This window comes from Copadichromis virginalis, linkage group LG15, assembly GCF_057382275.1.
Source record: "Copadichromis virginalis isolate Kocher_CV1m ecotype Utaka linkage group LG15, C_Virginalis_male_GT1.1, whole genome shotgun sequence".
NCBI lineage: Eukaryota > Metazoa > Chordata > Actinopteri > Cichliformes > Cichlidae > Copadichromis > Copadichromis virginalis.
In genome coordinates, this window is record NC_140632.1 from 24,335,208 (window position 1) to 24,355,213 (window position 20,006).

At 43.7% G+C, this 20,006-nt stretch overlaps 1 protein-coding gene across 1 annotated transcript in view; it reads left to right on the forward strand.

Moving 5' to 3' along the window:
* col12a1b (collagen, type XII, alpha 1b) overlaps positions 1-20,006 on the forward strand; it is a 152,607-nt gene that overhangs the window by 108,201 nt on the left and 24,400 nt on the right. Inside the window, exons 53-61 of the mRNA XM_085432637.1 lie at positions 2,574-2,648; positions 4,095-4,234; positions 8,062-8,185; positions 8,264-8,407; positions 8,677-8,841; positions 8,921-8,959; positions 9,052-9,190; positions 11,549-11,691; positions 13,366-13,475. Of these exons, the coding sequence (XP_085288763.1) occupies positions 2,574-2,648; positions 4,095-4,234; positions 8,062-8,185; positions 8,264-8,407; positions 8,677-8,841; positions 8,921-8,959; positions 9,052-9,190; positions 11,549-11,691; positions 13,366-13,475 (1,079 nt within the window). The remainder of the gene's footprint in view (positions 1-2,573; positions 2,649-4,094; positions 4,235-8,061; positions 8,186-8,263; positions 8,408-8,676; positions 8,842-8,920; positions 8,960-9,051; positions 9,191-11,548; positions 11,692-13,365; positions 13,476-20,006) is intronic.

The window sequence follows — 20,006 nt, forward strand, 5'->3', positions numbered from 1 at the left end:
TGGAAAAATCCTTTGTGCCAGGCAGACAGCTCAAAGGTTTTCAAAGTAATCCAACCTGTTTAAGATGTCATCTTATGTTGAAGGGAATATAAATAAAAACGAGTTTAAACTCGCATTAATCTGTCCTTCATGTATTCTTAGTACAAACCAACAGCATCTGCATCACTGACGGAAAAACACATAAAAACACGTCCCAAGTGGATCAGCCCATCTTTCCAAAGAGAACACGATCGTAGTAACAGCTGCGTGGCTCCGACACGCCCACTCACAGTGCAGTCTGTGGCTGTGGCTGGAAAAGAGTAAGGCGTTCAGAAGCGGAGACAGGGACTGCTACAGAGAGGCCAAGTACAGGTTCACTAAAGAAGTGGACATTGCCAAACATCAGCACTCTGAGAAGATGCAGCAGCAGATCTCAGAGAATGACTCGGCCTCTGTGTGGAAAGGTTTTAGGAATATCACAAACTACAAGCCTAAAACCCCCCACTCCACTGATGACTTGCTCTTAGCCAACACCCTTAACGACTTCTACTGTCGTTTTGACGAGCCATCAGGCAGCCTTCACACCTCCAACGACCCCAACAATAGAGGCACTTTGGACACTCATTCCCCCACCTCTCCCCCCTCCATAGAGCCATCACCACCTTCAAACTGTTCACCTGCAACACCCGCCCCCTCACCCCACACAAAAGAGGATTTCACACCACCTCCTCCGACCACAACTCTTCATATTCATGAAGCAGATGTGAGGAAGCAGTTTAGGAGTCTGAATGCTCGGAAAGCTCCCGGCCCAGACGGTGTGTCTCCTGCCACCCTCAGACACTGTGCAAACGAGCTGGCCCCAGTGTTTTCTGGCATCTTCAACTCCTCACTGCAGGCATGTCATGTGCCTGCCTGCTTCAAGTCCTCTACCATAATCCCTGTCCCCAAGAAACCTAGGATCACTGGACTAAATGACTACAGACCCGTGGCTCTGACATCTGTGGTCATGAAGTCATTTGAGCGCCTAGTTCTCTCCCATCTCAAGACCCTCACGGCCCCCCTCCTGGACCCCCTGCAGTTTGCATATAGAGCCAACAGGTCTGTAGACGACGCCATCAACATGGCCCTACACTTCATCCTGCAGCATCTGGACTCCCCAGGAACCTACGCCAGGATCCTGTTTGTGGACTTCAGCTCTGCCTTCAACACCATCCTTCCAGACCATCTCCGAGGCAAGCTTTCCCAGATGAATGTGCCTGATCCCATCTGCCGGTGGATCACTGACTTCCTGACGGACAGGAAGCAGCATGTGAGGCTGGGGAAGAATGTCTCGGACTCCCGGACCATCAGCACCGGCTCCCCTCAGGGCTGTGTTCTTTCTCCTCTGCTCTTCTCCCTGTACACCAACTGCTGCACCTCCACCCACCAGTCTGTCAAGCTAATCAAGTTCGCAGATGACACCACCGTCATTGGACTCATCTCGGACGGGGACGAGTCTGCCTACAGGAGGGAGGTTGAACGTCTGGTGTCTTGGTGCAGCCACAACAACCTGGTGCTGAATGCCCAGAAGACAGTGGAGATTATTGTGGACTTCAGGAAGCACACAGCCCCACTCCCCCCCATCATCCTGACTGACACCCCCATCACCTCTGTGGACTCATTCCGCTTCCTGGGTACCACCATCACCCAGGACCTGAAGTGGGAGCCCACCATCACCTCCGTCATCAAGAAAGCCCAGCAGAGGATGTACTTCCTGAGGCAGCTGAAGAAATTCAACCTGCCAACACGGACGATGATGCAATTCTACACTGCAATCATCGAGTCCATCCTCACCTCCTCCATCACCGTGTGGTACGCTGGAGCCACTATCAGGGACAAACAGAGACTGCAGCGTGTTGTGCGCTCTGCTGAGAAGGTGATTGGCTGCAGACTCCCATCTCTGCAGGACCTGTACACCTCCAGGACACTGCGGCGTGCAGCCCGGATCTCAGCTGACCCTTCTCACCCTGGACACAGTCTGTTTGACCTGCTCCCCTCAGGCAGGAGGCTCCGGTCCATTCGCACCAGAACCTCTCGCCACAAGAACAGTTTCTTCCCCTCTGCTGTTGGACACATGAACAATAACCACATGACTGTCCCCGCCACTAACACATGACCCTACGCTGTGTCACTGCATCATTTCATGTCTGGCACTGATCACCACCTGCACTCATGTATATATCTTTCTACGTAGCACTCATAATTCTTATTCTCATGTATATATCTCATGTATATCTCATGCACATATCTTTCTTTCTACATAGCACTTTAATTCTTATTGTCTGCACTGAAGCACCGCAGCAATTTCCTAATGTTGTAAACCTCAACATCTGGCAATAAACCCATTCTGATTCTGATTCTGATTCTGAGTCATGGTGTCTGAGACATGAAGCACGATTCCAACTGCGAATTGCATCATCTCGCAGTGCGGCTCCAAAACAATGACTTCATCACGCGCCGTGTTTACACCGATTCTGTATTTATTACAAATATGTTGATAACATTTTTTTTTTTTGTGTTTTTTGTTTTGTTTTGTTTTGTTTTGTCTCTCACAGTGCAGGAGCCAACTCCAGACCCAACAACCCCGCCTACTCCAACAGCTCCACCCACCATCCCCCCTGGATGGGCAGGTAAGCCTCTAATGACATCCATAATCCATAATCCAACTGAAGGCGAGTTGAATCTGAAATGCATTCTTGTGTTTTGGTTGATGAGACATATTGCAGCCCACAATATGTGGCCAACGACTTGTTTGAAGGTTCAATTTTCACATTGTGGCTACCACCGTGATTTCTTTCTCATTGGTAAACATTTGTGACCCAACGGTTAAAGTTCTTTAATCTTTAATTTAATGCTGATTCTTTATAATCTTTATAAAAACTCACCCTGCATACAGACATCATAGAGGTCGAAATTTTTCAGGTTGTGTACGTGTTTTTTTTTCTCCTTTTCTCTAAGGACTTTTGTAGTCTACCTCAAGTGGGCATTAGTGGAACTTCAGTTTCAGCACACCCTTTTAGCTGCTTGGTGTTCCAGGTAGATGGGATGTCTCTCCAGCCTGTTTTTGGGTCTCCTCTCAACTGGGCATGCTCAGAAGAAGCAGCTTTTTTTCAGTGACTGTCTTAGCAAACACCAGCAGCTGTTAACTGTTGCTTTACATGTCAAACATTTCTAGTAAATCCTGTTTTCCCCCAGTCTCACTGCTTCTGCTGACTCTGCTGTTTCATTAGGCCTGCGCGCTGCTTTGCAATCTCAGATGTTTGGAGACTAAAGGTGCATTTTGGAATCTGTCTCCAGAGTCTTTGCCTTTTTTTCCTAATAAAACAATATAAAAAATACAAATAATAATGAATTTTGACAGCAAAAGTTACAAAATCAGAGTTTAGCTTGGGTTAATAAGGCTTCCATGTGTCGGCTTCTCACTGGGCCAATTCTATGTGAATCATCTCCCAATATTTCCCCAAGAAACTCTCCCAGGACTGAACGGATCAAGTCTTTTCATTCAAGCTCGGCCGTGTTTGGAAAATCCTTGACGGTGACTTTGTGAACGCAGAGTCCTCCTGGATCCAACTCGGACTAGCGGTGGATTAATGGCCACCACATGTGGGCCCCGCGGGGGAGCGCGCCCGTTAAGAACCAACAGCTCAGGTGTTGAAAAAGAAAGCGAGTGCAGTCCAGAGAATTTGTTTGTGTCCTTTGGTGCTGTGTGAAAGTTGTTTATAGAGCTCAGAGCAGGCGGAGAAGATAAAGAGGGGTGCATCACATGAGGCCAAGATTCTTTAAAACTTTTCGCCCAATTCGTTTTCATGTGAGAGGAACGCATTAGGGAGAGCTTGGTCCTTATGCAGACCAAATGTTCCCGGTTTTATTTTGCCAGTTTGTTTGTTTTTTTTATTGGTGGGACCCATAATTATCGCGAACGTTTCTATCACGGCATTTGTCTCAGGCGTTTTGTTTTGTTGCACACTATCAGCTGACTTTTTTAATGTGCTCCAGCTTGCTAATTATGCCATGTTATGATGCAACAACTGGCCTGTGGACTCAGTGACTCTTTTTTTTTTTTTTTTTTGCCTCAGTCTGCAAAGGCGCCAAAGCAGATGTGGTGTTCCTCATCGACGGCTCGTGGAGTATCGGCGAGGAGAGCTTCACCAAGGTGGTATACTTTGTCTCCGACATGATTGCCGCTTTTGATGTCATCGGACCCTCAGGGATGCAGGTTTGTGCTGAAAACACTGACAGTTATTCCCTCTGACAAGGAGGAGTAGTGCACCCGGTGCAGTTCTGTGTTATTTATACAACAGTTACCTCACAGTGATTTATATAGTGAGACCCTGCAATAAAAAGTGCAAAATCTTTGTGAAGTCAAATGGGCCATGCAAGGCCAGCGCAGGCTATAACATGCTCTACCTACTGCACCTCCACTCAGGTAGCTCCCTCACATCAACCACTACTGCACCATTTGCAGTAGTCAGAGCAGCCATCTACTCCGAGCGGTTGACAGTTGAGGGGTGAAAAGGCAGAAAAGGAGAAAATAGAGAGACGAGGAGTAAAAAAGAAACGCTCAGTGTGTCACAGGAAGTCCTCCCCGCAGTCTGAGCTTATAGCAGCATGGCTAAGGGAGGATTCAGAGTCACGTGATCCAGCCCTAACTATATGCTTTTGCAAAAAGGAAAGTTTGAAGCCTAATTATAAAAGTAGAGATAGTGTCTGTCTCCTGAATCCAAACTGGGAGCTGGTTCAACAGAAGAGGGGCCTGAAAGCTAAAGGCTCTGCCTCCTATTCTACTTTTAAATACTCTTAGAACCAGAGAACACAGAGAACACGTACCAAGCCAATGAAATGCAGTTAGCATCTAACTAGCAGTGCATGAAGGTGTCTTAGCTACATGTAAATTAGCATGTCTCATGGAGATGGTGATGCTAAAAAGTCTTTAAGTTAAGATCATTTAGAGGAGACACTCAAAAACTTTTCATAAAATACAAAAGAAATCTGCTTATTTTTCTGATCAGATTCCAAGAAAATAATTAAATAATAAGAAAATAATTCATTCAATAAAATTTCACCTTTTCTGTTTGTCTGAATTAATGAAATCCCCCAAAATCCTGCCAGAAGTTCTCATCTGCACTGAGTAGCAGCTGAACAAGCAAGTATGTGACAGTGCTTGAAACCCAGACCCAAATAAAAATGGCTTAAACTGAGCTGGGGGAGGCAATGCCGTGAATGAAGCTGAGCTCTGCATGTCTCATTAATTCAGAAACCTTTTTTTTCTCTCGAGTGAATGCATTACACTTCCGTACCCCAGCATCATCCAGTGGTGGTTTTGTTTTTATTTTCACAATGGAAACCTCATGATAAAAGAACTTCACCTCAACAGGAGGCCAGGGGTCTTATAAAACATCCGCCCTAATACGAGAATTCAATCAAGTGTAATCACTAACAGCCAACAACAAGACAAAACAAGAAGGAGGGAGATGCAAATGAAATAAAGGCTATAAAAGCTTTCTTGGCGATGCAGAATTTTTTCCGACCGAGTTTTGCAGGCATTTAAAGAATCGGTGATTATATATAAGCCTGTTCCAGAGAGAGGGAGCTCTGGATTTAAAGGTACATTCATGCTGACAAGTGTGACAGCATCGTATAAAAATATGATTAAAAGCCCGATGTGGTCCAAAACCTCTGTAGCTGTCTTAATTATTTCACACTGACACAAACCTCGTCTTCTTTAAAATCATCCCGGGATGCTATAATGGCTCATATCCCCAATCAGGATAAAATGAACAATCCTTGAGTCTAAGATAGTATTCGTTGGGATTATTTTGCTTCTATTTGTATTATATTTTAGCCACAGAGCCAAGCATCTGTTTCACTAAATAAGTAAATCCATTAGGTTTATATTATTAGCTTGTTTGACATCCCTTAAGGCAGTTTCTTCTGACAGTCCTCAAAGACTACTTGGCCCATCTGGATGAGAAAACATTTTGTTTGCTGCACAATAAAGCGGATTTTCATTCTCTTACCAAAAATACTAGTTTCTTAATCCATAAAAGATGGTTATGAGAGAAGACTGATTTGTAAGCTGCTCCACTGATTTAAATACTGGTAGATGTATTGAATTGGTCAGTGTATGACTGTGCGAGGGGAGACAGCAGTGCATGTGTATATTTTCTTTAGAGAAGCAAGCGGATATTAGAAACATGTATGTTCTGTGTTGTATAATGATGCTGTAGCCAAATGTCTGTCTGCGATGCATTTGTGGGAGGGGGAAAAAAGCATGTGTAAGTTCTTATCTGAACAACAAAGTCAAACTCGAGCCAATGTCTGGTGGCCAAATAATTTTGTTGGAGGGGCAGTTTTTTCCCTCACTGGCCCATTTACTTTTTAATTTCTTGAGTCATTTCTTTGTCTGTCAAAAAGATTATGCAAAAATGAGATTTTATAAAAGTTTGTGGGGAAGTGAAACAGGAGGAGCCCGTTAAATTCTGGATACAGACAGCTTTCTGTAGGAATTTCAAAATGAACCCCTTAACTGGATGTGTTCTCTGAGTCCCCTTCAAGTTATTCCGTGTTTTTATACATAAAGGCCATCTTAAGCTTGTTTGAAAGTCCTTATTCCCCCGTTGCTGTGCTGCGTAATGCTGTGCGCTGAAGTGTCTGCATTGCTCTCCCATCACGAGTGAAAGTCGGCTGATCGGGTCGATCTTGTAGCTCATAAGTGTTGAACAGTTACTTTTAGTGAGACAGGAAAGACTTCAAAATCAAGTCGACACAAATGACACATCGACATTGGACCAATACTTCTCATTGCTTTAGCACTGTGAGCAAGCTAGATGCACAGTTTCAGTCCATGAAGTTTATAATTCATGTCACTCCCAGTCAGACCAAACTCAGTCTTTGCACTTTGACCACTTTTTGGGGGAAAGTGCACACTGGGCTATGCTGTAGATCAGGGGTGGGGGAATCTCCAGGCCTCAAGGGCCGGTGTCCTGCAGGTTTTAGATGTGTCCTTGATCCAACACAGCTGATTCAAATGGCTATGTTACCTCCTCAACATGCCTTGAAGTTCTCCAGGGACTTGGTAATGAACTAGTCATTTAATTTAGGTGTGTTGACCCAGGGTGATATCTTAAACCTGCAGGACTCGGCCCGTGAGGCCTGGAGTTCCCCACCCATGCTGTAGATTGTGCAGTGATGTATAGTTGCCATAGATGCCATAGATTCCACCCATCCATCCATCTATGCTTATCTGGAGCCAGAGCCTACCCCAGCTGTCAAAGGGTGAGAGGCCGAGCGTACACCCTGGACAGATTAGGAGACTGTCACAGGGTCAACACAGAGACACACAACTATTCACAATCACGTTCACACCTGCTATCAATTTAGAATCACATGTTAACCTAACATTCATGTTCGTGGACTGTGGAGTACCCGAAGAGAACCCACACAGGCATGGGAAGGACATCTGCTGGATTTGAACCCAAGACCTTCTTACTGTGAGCGATGGTACTGCTGTGCTGACCAAGGCTATACATTTAGACTTTTAATCAAACCTAAACAAGAAAACAAACTCCTGCAAATCAATTTGATTATTTTCCTACATGACATTTTTGCAAATATGTATAAGACTACTACTGTATTGAGAAATGTTGAGTAACAAGAAAATATCACAGCTCATATTGTTAAAAGGAGCAATAGTAGCTCAGAGGGTTACACAGTTGCTTCACAGGAAGAAGGTCCTGAGTTCAAACCCTGGTAGGGTGTCTTGTTCTGGAGCTTTGGTTTCTCCCACCAGTAAAAAACATTCTCACAGAAGAGGCTTAATCTCGAGTTTGTCTCCAAAATGTGCCTGTTAAACTTTATTGAACCAGCAAGTCAAAGAGACGGAGCTGAGATATTTGGACGTTTGCAGAGAGGGGATAATGGATGTACTGGACACAGGAAGTTTAATGTGGAACACCACCGAGGAAGTTCATGGATGCAGTGAAGGAGGGTTGATGTGACAGAAAGGATGATAAGTCCCTAATTTTCTCATTATTTTCCACCCAGGTGTCATTTGTGCAGTACAGCGACAACGCTAAGACAGAGTTCAAGCTGAAAGCTTACAAGGACAAAGGCCTCGCCATGGCCGCGCCTTCTTACATTCGTTACCGAGGAGGAAACACCAAAACAGGTTTGATCTCATGCTACAGGCCACAGGTACAGATCCAAACAAGAATCTGCTGATCTGACACAGTTTTCCTCTGAGCAGGAGAGGCGCTGAAACACACTTATGAGAAGGCCTTCTCTCTTGAAAACGGGATGAGGAGAAATGTCCCCAAGGTGGTGGTAGCCATCACTGACGGACGCTCTCAGGATGAGGTGAAGAAGAACGCCGCCAGGCTCCAACACGCAGGTAGATGTCACACAAACGTGTATCTCCATGCGAGTGTGTCCCAGATGAGCTCTGTTACAAACTGCTGTAAACAGACTGTTTACAGACCAAACAGAAGCAGCTGGTTCTCATCAGAATTAATGAAACTGTGCTGGATAGAATTTTCAATAATATTTTGTATCCATTTTTGGGTATTATTACCTGTTTAGACTCTTACTGGAAGAATAAATGAAGCCGATAAGCCAAGAGTCTGTTTGTGTTCTGACTGCCTTGGTTTGTGCCGTCCTCAGGTTACAGCGTCTTTGCCATCGGTGTTGCTGACATGGATTTCATCGAGCTGCAGCAGATTGGCAGCAAACCCAGCGAGAGACACGTTTTCGTTGTGGACGACTTTGACGCTTTCAACACCATCAAAGAAAACCTGATCACCTTCATCTGCGAAACTGCAACTTCCTGTTAGTTTAGAACAAAAAAGACAAACGTTGCTTTAACATGTGTTTCAGTGAATTAATTTCTGTGTGTTTTTGTCCACAGCGTGCCCCTTAATTTTTGTGAATGGATTTACTTCACCTGGTAAATACAAACTTTAGAGAAATTCATGACTTATTCACTGTTCGTCTGGATGAACTTGCAGTTAAAGGCAAGCTCCTGATTGGTTGTTTCAGGCTTCAGGATGCTGGAGGCATTCAACCTGACGGAGAAGACCTACAGTTACATCAAAGGCGTCTCCATGGAACCCGGCTCCTTCAACAGCTACACAGCATACAGACTTCATAAGAACGCCTTCCTGACTCAGCCTACTACGTGAGTCTCACGGGTCACAGGCTTATATGCACCCAAATGTTTCACATTACTCCTCATTTACCTTTGCTCTTTACAGTCTAAAACCTCTTAAGGTTTTGTCACTCATTTTTATTTGAGCACCTTCTCTTTTAACTTTGAGCTCTATTTCATAGACTTTGAAAGCACCGTGGTATAGCCTTTGAGGTCTATACCACGATGCTGGAGAGGACAGTCAGCCTGTTAGTTAAACCTCAGATTCAGGAGGATCAATGGTTTTCGTCCTGGTTGTGAAACGTTGGACCAGCTTTCTATCTTCTCAAAATTGTGTGAGAGTGTGTGGGAGTTTGCCCAACTAGTTTGCATGTGTTTTGTGGACTTGGAGAAGGCATTCGACCACATCTGTCAGGGCATCCTGTGGTGGGCACTTCGGGAGTATGGGGTGACCGACCTATGGCTATGAGCCATTTGTCCATGTACAACTGTAGTGAGAGCTTAGTTCGCTTTGCTGGTAATAAGTCAGACCCGTTCCCAGTGAGAGTTGGTCTCTGCCAGCCCTGCTCTTTGCCACAAAAAAAGACAGATGGCAGAAGGTTTCCGCTTTCATCGGAATCTGGACTCTGGTCTTCACAGATGATGTTGTGCTTTTGGCCTCATTAGGTGATGAAATAGGGTGGTTTGCAGCCAAGTGTGAAGCAGCTGGGATGAAAATCCGCACCTCTGAAGATGGAGTTCCCACTCTAGGTCAGGGATGAGTAGTTGTTTAAATATCTTGGGGTCTTGTTGACGAGTGACAGCAGAGTGGGTTGGGAGGTTGACAGACGGACTGAAGCAGCGTCTGTGTTGATGTGTTAATCAATGTATTGTGGTGGAGAGGGAGAGCTGAGTGCAAAGCAAAGCTGTCCATTTACCTGTTGATACTGGTGCCTCCTAGGTTAGGGATTTCAAACCTATCCCACCAGAAAAAGGTCCTGGGGCAGATCCAGGATACGCTGGAGAGATTATACTGTACCTCTTGGATGGCTTGGGACTGCCTCAGTGGATCACTCGGATTGTGAAGACACACCTGGAGCCTGAAGTAGAAAGCCCAGCTTAACAAGGAAGCTGATAACAACCATCAGAATACTTGTTATATCTGACTGAAGTTTGAGGTTTTGTGAAACTAGTGTATTGAACGTCCTTCATAGTCTACGGCTCTGTCTGTGCAGTGCTGGGATCAGCAGTGTTCATACCAGTGCTGACTGGTCAGAATGTGTTTGAGTTTTTAATGTGCATTTTAAACTGAATCTTTTCTTTCAAAAATGCGAGTTTCCGAGGTTTTCTGTGACATGGCCTGATTAAGTTATCAGTTTCTGCTGGAGCTTCCCAGAGTTTCTCCAGGTTTGCTGTCTTTTAAATGCTTCCATGTTGTTCTCGTCTCCAACGGGACGAAAGTAACCAGCTGCATTCAAACTGTTTGAGCCCAGCTGTGGGGTCAGACTGAGCTGCAGGTCATGACGGAGAGCAGACTGCCCATAAAACGGCTTTTCAGTTCTTTCTGAAGCTGTTTCACACTGAGCTTCCATCAGGCCACTGAGTGCAGACGCAACCGCAAACTAGACTGTTAAAACTGGCCACCACCCAGCACTGGCGTCCCATACCTAGAATATCACATGCAACAGCAGCGAGATGGAAAACAGCTTGGGTTTTGACTGTTTACCAAAACTGGCTTAACAAAATGTGTAGTGACATCACAGGGACAAATGAGAAACATCCTGCAGCGATGTGAAAAGGAGAGGAAGAAGAGCCAGTGGATGGAAAATTATTAAAATCACTGCTAACAGATAACATGTTATTTTTAAGTTGTGTCTATAATTACTTGGAAATAGCACATTGTTTGTGTTAGTGGATGTTTAATCTAAGAACAAAGATGTGATTGAAATACAGATTGTTTTTATTCAGTAGGTTTTAGATAGTTCCTCACTCTAAAATAGGCTCCAAAATAACTGGAAAAATAAGTAACCTGATCGCAACCTAATAGAGCAGCTTTTGGTTACTGAAGACAAAATTGAATGCAGAGAGACCAACAAACAAGTAGCAACTGAAGGCAGATGCAGTAAAGGCCTGGGCGTGAATCTTGAGGGAGGAAACGCAGCATTTTCTGATGTTCATGGGTTTTATACCTCAGGCAGTCACTGACTGCAAAGTATTAAAAACAATCCTTGTGTTTAAAATCATGTAATCTAGCGTGTTACTTTCCAGCCTCTGTGAAGCTGTTCCTTATATCCTTGAGCCCAAGGCCAGACTTCTGTTTAAGGTTTAAGCTGTGTTTAACCTGTCCTCGCTCTGTCCGGACATTCTCAAATCTAACGCGCTGTTTTGTGTTTTTTCTTCCTTTTTCAGAGACATCCACCCTCTTGGTCTTCCCCATGCCTACACCATCATCATGATGTTCCGCCTCCTGCCTGACACGCCCAAGGAGGCCTTCGACATCTGGCAGGTGTCGAGCAAAGATCACAAACCAGAGACCGGCGTCACCCTTGACCGTAAGTATCGCACTCTGTTCTTATCCTGTGCTGCCTGTGTGAAAACAGAGAAAAGCAGCAAGGAAATGTGTGATGTGGAGCAGCTGTGCCTCACTGCGTCATATCTGATCGCTGACAGGGAAGAGTTTGTAATGTAATGAGCTGGCCGTGCCCTCTGGCTGCTTTGGTCTGAGCTGATCGCAGACTCCCTTCGCCGCACAACTGTTGTGTCATCGAGCAGCTCAGCTGGCTCTCGTAAAGCCTGTGTTTCTGTCTGTCAGCAGGATTTCAACAAAAATCCACCAGTGACAAACATTTGTATTCTTGAGTTATTACAATGAATTATAACTGTGCATGATTAAAGGTTTGACATCATGAGAGAAACCTTCTGGCACAAAGTTGCACAACAAAGCACCAACAAAGCGAAAGTTGGTCTTCCTGTTTCCAGTGTTTGTGCTGAGAGAACTTTCTCTTGACAGCTTCACAGAAACTCAAACATATGAAAGTCGTGTCAGTCGTTGTGTTTGGCAGGTTCAGGTAAAGTATTTTGTCACTAATGAAGCTGTGCTAACTCTGTAAGAAACAGACTATATTCACTTTAACTGCCCTGTACTAAAACAGCAAGTTCAACATATCTAGGATATATTTCCTTATCTGGCTTCGTTAAACCTAATCCATCATAATAATAAAAAAATATGAAGAGGTTAGCACATATTTCAGGTTAAATAATGAATGAACTGAAACAGCAGAGCCAGGAGCCATTCTGCCCCCAACTTTTCAAGGTCTGCTAAGGCTACACCCTTAAAAACTCATACTAACAGACAGAGTTGTACTCGTCAAAACAACTGGCTTACACTAGAGGGTAAATCAAGTCTTTGAAATAACTGACACACACACCAAAGTTAAAAATAAGCTACAGCGTTTCAGACAGGATCAGTGTTTTTTGTATCATTAATATATCGCCTGTAGGAGATTGTGACAGTTATGATGACTGAGTGGTCCATCTACATTCATTCTAACTTTTATAATGTTGCTTCTAAAATTCATGGCAGGCTAAAATTCTTAGGACTGCAGGAATTCCCTGGTGCTCCCAATGGGCTGAAAGCAGCACAGTTGCTTTAAGGACATCTAGATGATAAGGAATTACAGCAGTCCAGCCTAGAAGTGCATACAAGGAATAGTTTTGCAGCATCAGTCTGAGAGAGGATGTTTCTAATTTTGGCAATATTACACAGATGAAAAAATGTCGACCAAGATCAAATCCAAGAGATCTGATCAAGATGAGAGTTGAATTACACATCCTGGTCAAAAAGAAGTGGAACTGGAAGCTATCAGTAATGTATCTGATTAGACGTGCTTCAGAGATTTGAGCGGTGGCAACTGAGATAAAATATCTGGTTAGACAGACAGATTTTTGGGACAAACACGAAAAAAGTTCAGTTTTGTCTGAGTTTAAAAGTGGAAAATTACAGGTAATCCAGGCCTTTGTGTCTTTAAGACATGCCTGTAGTGATGTGTCATCTGTTTTCATAGATACATAAAATGGGGTGTCATTTGTATAGAAATGAACGTGAGTGTGAATGACTGTTTCTTGATGAGTCCAGTTGAAAAGCTCGAGCAGATTTCTTTTGAGACTGAACCTGAGTATTCCTACAACTTAATTCTAATGTAATTTATTCTTCTGTCCCTGCTCAGCATCCAGCCAGACCGTTTCATTCTACAACAAAGACGAAAGCGGCGAGCTACAGAGAGTCACATTTGACACGAGGGAAGTGAAGAAGATCTTCCATGGAAGCTTCCACAAGGTAAGCAGAAGTCATTAATCTTTCAGTGGAGACTGTCCACATGTGAATTCTAACATATTGCATATTTAAATTGAGGAGAATGAAGCCAAGATTGTCTTTAATGTTTGAGTTATGTAACTTTTTTTGGTCCGTGGCTTGACTGAGGCTTGACACATGAATCGAAGCGCTCCTCTTTGATCTCGCTGGACTTCTCGAGGTCATACAGAACCCGCACATGCCTAAGATTCCAAATATGCTGTATATTACAGCCAGAGCACCTCACATGCAAACTGCAGACGTGTTCCTGAGGAGTTATGTTGGCTCACATGAACAGATGGTCCTCTGCAGGTTGTAAAACGCAGAGCAGCAACTGCTTGTGATTACACGCACTTCAAACATGGTTGCCATCTGCATCTCCTGGATGTTATAAAATGATCAATAGACAGCCTGACATGAGCTGAGCAGGTCTGATTAGGTGGAGGTATGATGTAGCTTTGTATGTGGGATGGTTTGCTATTCAATCTTTAAAACTCCTTTGAAAACAAATGAGATCATTCATGAGGATCTTCTCCTGTGGCTCTTAAGTAACTGTTATTTTCATCTTTGAGATTATGTTTTTTTGCAGTTTGAGTTACACACACTGCTTTTGCCTCAAGCTAAACATTAAAAAGACAACTCCTCAAAAGCTAACAAAATGTGCTGGCTCAGAAAAATGTCCATCAATTAGTCAATGAAATGGGAGAAGTCATCTTTCTCCAACACGTTCTCACTCCCAAAGCGTAACATTTTACACTAGGTGACAAATCGTCAACATATTACGTTTTCGGCTACCCACCACGTTCCTAAATGACGACCTCGGAAAAAAGAGGAAATATGAGAACCGTCTGGACTCCATCTACACATGTTCGCTCTTTTTCTTCAAATCACTCAGAAACACGCTATTTAACATCATTATAGTCCTGGTTAAGATCAGGAATAAGGTTATGGTCAGGGCTAGGGATAAGGTTAGGTTTAGGGCTGGAATACAGGGCTGGAACGTCTATTACCGCGGGAGCGTCATTGCACTGGATTCGCCGCGTACCATAAGAACGCCGAAGGTCTCCTTTCGCGTTCCTCAGGAACGCCGCGGGACGTGACAAAACGTCGACATGTTACGCCTCGGGAGTGAGAACGGGCTGCTTTCTCCCACTGAAAATGCTACATACGTGTAAACAGAAAGAACTTTCTCAGACTTCCTTTCCTGGACAATCGAGCATCCAACCACTCAGCAGGCTGTTGGATTTGGGCTTCTGAACTTACTCATTACTGAAATAACAGGACTGCAGGTGAATTCTAGCTCAACCAATAACTTGTAAAGAACGTTTCAAACAACAACCAAGGAAAAATCTCGGTGGTGGTGGAGGAGAGAGCATGTTTGATTGTGTGTAGATGAACTTTGACAGCCAATCAGAGAAGAGAGAGTAGATTAAATACGTAGGTTGTAGATGAAAAGAAAAAAATGCAGTAACCGGATGATTGATGTGCCAGCACATGTACGATACATACATACACTTGTAACACTGCTCAGAAAATGTTGGTTTTTGGTTGATCATTGTCAGTTTTGTACTGGTGTATAACTGTTGTATAACTGTAAGAGAGTTGATAAGAAATGCCACCAGCTGTATTTGTTAATATCGTGAGGTTCAGCCTTCTGTGGTGACTACAATGCCTTTTATGTACAGCATTTTTAGATATATCTGTATCTGCAAATTTTCACCGCAGAATAATCATGACGTAATCGACTGATCTGGCACATCTGGTCTGAGAATCCCGCGAGACAAAAGCCAGTCCGGCTGGATTGTCTGGCTCTCTTTTCCTTCTGGCTCATCCTAATCAGTGGATGTCTACACTTGCACACGAGGAGGCAGTTTAAAATCACAAACAGAACAAAGAACAAAGCACATGCTCCCAACAAACTTTACACAGACACGCACCGCATCTGAAAATTTAAAGCAAACACCACCACCTTCACGTTATGAAACACAGGGCAAACGCAGGGCATGGACAAGATGCCAAAAGAAACACCCCAAAAAGCTTTACCTGAATGCAGCAGAAGCCTCTTTATTTTTCCTCTCATCATCATGGCCTTACTCCCAAGCCACAACATGCGTGTTAGTGATTGAATTATAATAAGATGAAATACGCTTTGCAACTGTTGAGAGCATAAACTAAACAATACAAAGAAAGGATTGTGCAGACAGTGATGAGGATGAGGCAGAGTCTGAGAGAGCTGGACAACTTTTGTCTTCCTGGATTCTCAGCCGATTACTGCAGCTCGGCTTACCCTTTTACTTTCAGGCCCACCAACGAAGACAGATTTGTCATCAGCATCACACTTCAGCAGTTCGAACCTGATGTAAGAGATTTTCTTAGTGTGTCGTTGGGCTTTAAAGACAGTTTCCACTCAGAGCTACTGTGTTTCATGCTCTAGATTAGGTCTGAGCCGTGGTGCTGATAGCAACACATTTACAGGAAGCACTGCTGGGAGAAGCGGTGTGGACAGTCCTTTCAACAATATCTTAAAGTTTCATGAGTTTCATCCATAAGCTCCTCTTAGAAGGGGAGATCTTTAAAAGCGCACTGCAGTCGCCGCTGGGACGCTCGACTGGAAAATACTGGGTCACTGCTATTTCTATTAAACAATTACATCAGTGCAGCTGAAGAGTGCCAGCAGGGAGGCGGGACCACGAGGAGTTTAAGGAGGCAGCGCTCGGTTTTACCTCTTCTGGTAGCCGACCGCAGCTCTGCGGTTTTACCTCCCAGGGTGGGATAAGAGTGTCAGCAGGAAGGCTTTAAGGCCTCTCGCTCTGAACTGTACTAACAGTGGAGTGTGTGGTTGATTTTAGTCTGTAGATGATCTTCACTACATCTGATAATACTGAGAAATGCCTTTTTCTCCTCCTTTTTCTTTTTGTCATAGAGAAAAAAGAAAAAAGTTGCAGTTTTGGAGCAGACTTCTATAGATTTCATGCCAAATCTGCATCCTCACACACAGGAACCAGCCTAATGATTTAACGGATGTGAATGCAAAGGTCAGAAAGTTGTAACAGGAAACTTAAAAAAAAAAAAAAATAGTGACCTGGCTATTTTGGAGTTCAGGAGGTCACCATTTCACCACACAGATTTCTGCTTTAAACAAAAAAAAGTAGATTCTTCATTTCAGAGTGTCCAAATGGTGGCCTGGAGAGCTGTGGGAGTGTATCAGACCCATTTTATTTCTGTAATATGCAAACAATGTATATTTATAAATGAATAACTCTTTGCATGCAAGGGAAAAAAAGAAGGGAAACCCAGGCTGTTTTTGCACTTGCCAGATGGCAGGGATTTTCAGAGGGAGATGTATCAAAGGATTTAACTGATGCGAGATAATAAGAAGCAGAAAACACTGTAAACGCTACCCATCCTTTTTGTCTTCAGCCGGACCAGAGCGCCAGCACCTGTCAGATAGAGGCGGATCTCACGATGTTAACCTTGGCATCGTGTTGTGTGAAAGTGAACTGATGATGTGAAAAAGCTGTGATATGCTAACCCCACCCCATCCGTTAGCATATCACAGCAAAAGCTGTGATATGCTAACGGATGGGGTGGCACGGACTCAAGAAAAGTGCCTTCATCAGGCAATATGAAAAATGAATGCAAAACACAAAAAAGGGCTGATCTGCAGATGTGAAGCTGTGTCCTGAGATATGAGGCAAAACCCAGAGCATCATAATTAGTTGCATCTGCAGATGGGTTTGCTTGTGTGCTGGATTTACAGTCTGACAGACAAGTTATTCCAGAATCTTCACATTTAAAGGCTTTTTGTAGCCAAAGCACACAGAAGAGAAAGCCAAACATTTTAAGACAAAACTTTATTTGTATCTGCAAAAAGGGTGTCTGCTCTTTTCTTATCTTGATAACGCTGATGAAGAATCTTTGGATTAGCATCACATCTGCATAGAAATCTGGGTCCTTTGCATTATCAGATACTTTTACTCAGTTTGACTGTGTTTCAGAGTTGCAGGAGGTCAAGTTTCTTGGAAGGTTTGTTTCTAAGTGCCTCTTTAGCGTACTTAGGACCATGACAGCATTAGCCAACTTCTCCTGACACTCAGGCTGAGGGCTGTTGACGTCCGGTGATGATGCTCACATTCTGGGAGCTGTGCAAAAGGCTTGGGGTTCATTGAAAAAGAACATGTGGTAAAAACTGAATAAATAGGATATAGATTAGTTTTTCTTCTTTTTTTTATATCTGAATTGGAGAATAAGTGGTTGGCAAAGCTAGTATAGCAAGTAAGTTTCTATTTGTCAAGTTCTGTATTGTAATATCAATGTGCGGTTGACACAAATGCCATTCCTTTATGGTATTTGGTGAGTCTTCAACTTGCCACAAAGTTGAGATGTCTTTACCTCACCTGTCATTGGTGCAAGTCTCAGAATTTTGATGAAATATAAAGGTTTCCCATCACCACAGTGCCGGTGCTAAGCTCTTCTTGTGTGATCAGTAATTGGAGCTCAGACATGGAGAAAACACAGCTTGACTTCAGGATGCTTCTCATGCCTGCAGCACACTGGAGCCAGTTTGGAAAGACTGGAGTCTGGCACCGTCTCAGATCTAAAGATGAGTCAGAGTTTGGTTTTTGGGGAGGCCAGCGATCATGCAGGGCCACTGCTTGCAATGCTACGGTCAGATTCCTTTTGAGATTTTTTTTCCCATCATGCTCTGTGGAAATTTACATGAAGAAAAACAATTGACAAACGAAGCAGAAACAGAAGGAGCTCATGGCTTTGATCTGGCAAAGAAAACAAAAGGGAAAAAGGGAAGGCGCCTCGACCGGACACGGTGCTGCCTGAGAGCATGGAGAGAGCACTCCTATTGGTTACTGATGTTCATGTGATCGAACTGCACTATTTACCCAAACCAAGACAAAAAAGTCTTTAATTAGAATTAGAGTTAATTAGAATGAATCAGTTGATCATGGTAATGGTGATAATGAGTGTGCCACAACTTTATCATGATTGTATGGTGACCTTTAACCTCTGTTGAAAAGTTGTTTGGTGCTGGGATACAAGTGGACTGTATCCTGGACTTTTAAGTCAGCTTTTCTTTAACAGAAGGCAAAAAAATAATGTCTTTTAAAATGCAGATTCACCGAGTCAGAGTCCCACATGTGCTTAGTGTGATAAAACCCTTAAAACATGCAGAACTGGATCTTGAGGGGAAATTTTTCGTCTTTGAAGCGGTCAGAGGTCAATTTTAGCTCGGGGCTACGCTGCTCTACTGTGTGGTGGACACATGGACAACACAATGGCTTTTAGATCTCTCCAGCAGCAGCAATTAAAACCAGCTGAACTGAAGAAACTTTAAGATTTAAAAGCTTGTCAGAGAAAGGAGTTGATTTAAAATTGTGCTTTAGCCTGAGCGCAGCTGTTGCTGAACCAGATTTACTGAGCTGTTGTCAGTAAAAGACGTCGGCCACATCACCACGCTTAGACTCCACTAATCCTTTTCCCCTCTCAGCGCTTTACCAACCAACTTGCTCAGCACTGGAAGCATCCCTGAAATCTTTCCTCAGATGTGTTTAACAGCAGAGATCCATGAAAACGTCAGATTTATTGCAGATACCTTAAGGTAGCACCGCTGCCCCTGACGGGCCCAAACAACGTTTGCATAAGCGAATAAACAAGCCATCATCGGACGATCTGTGCCAAGTAACTGCAGAGAAATCGATTAACGGGCCAGCCAGTAGCTGTAGCTCTGACAGGAAGACGCGAAAAGACGCGAAATAAAGATTCTCTGACTAATAGAAACATCTCAGAGATTATACAGCTGGAGCCAGATGGATAAAACTGAATTCAGGGAAGGAAAGCGCATAAATATTCTTTATACTATGCCTGACATGTTTGGGGTTTTTTTTATGAATCTCAGCTATCTTGAAACTGCACATGTGCACAAACCTCATTTCTACTTTCCAAAGAAGTGAATGTTGCCTCAGCAGAGGAGGGAAATGTCAATTTACTGTTCTCGAGGCTGAAGTCGTGACCAGAAGAAAGGGATGAAGTAATGTAGGACCATCCATGAGCAGGATGATGGCAGAAAAAGAAGACTGGAGAAGAAAAACGATCAAACTGTGTACTCACTGAACTTTATTGAGGTTCGTGAAGTGAATGACGCCTTATTTTTCATCTTCACTTCAACATATCAGCTTTAACTCGCCCAATATTAGTCAGCTTATTAACTCAGCTTTCAGCTCTCTGGACCTGAGCTGTTCTTCAAACTGCAGTTCCTCTAATGGCCACTTGAGGCAGGCTCCAACACTAAGTCAGTTCCTACAGACATTAATGTTAAAATGTTCGATGCAAACAGCAGAAATGAGCATGTTTACAGACTGATGGAAGAAGCAGTTTTGTCTCGGGAGAGTGGAGAGCTTTGTCCCACTAAAGTTGAGTACTAGCTTTACTGAGCACATCCACAGAGGATGTTGTTAGTAAAGTGATTTGTATAGGGACACTCCTGAACTCACCCCTTTACTA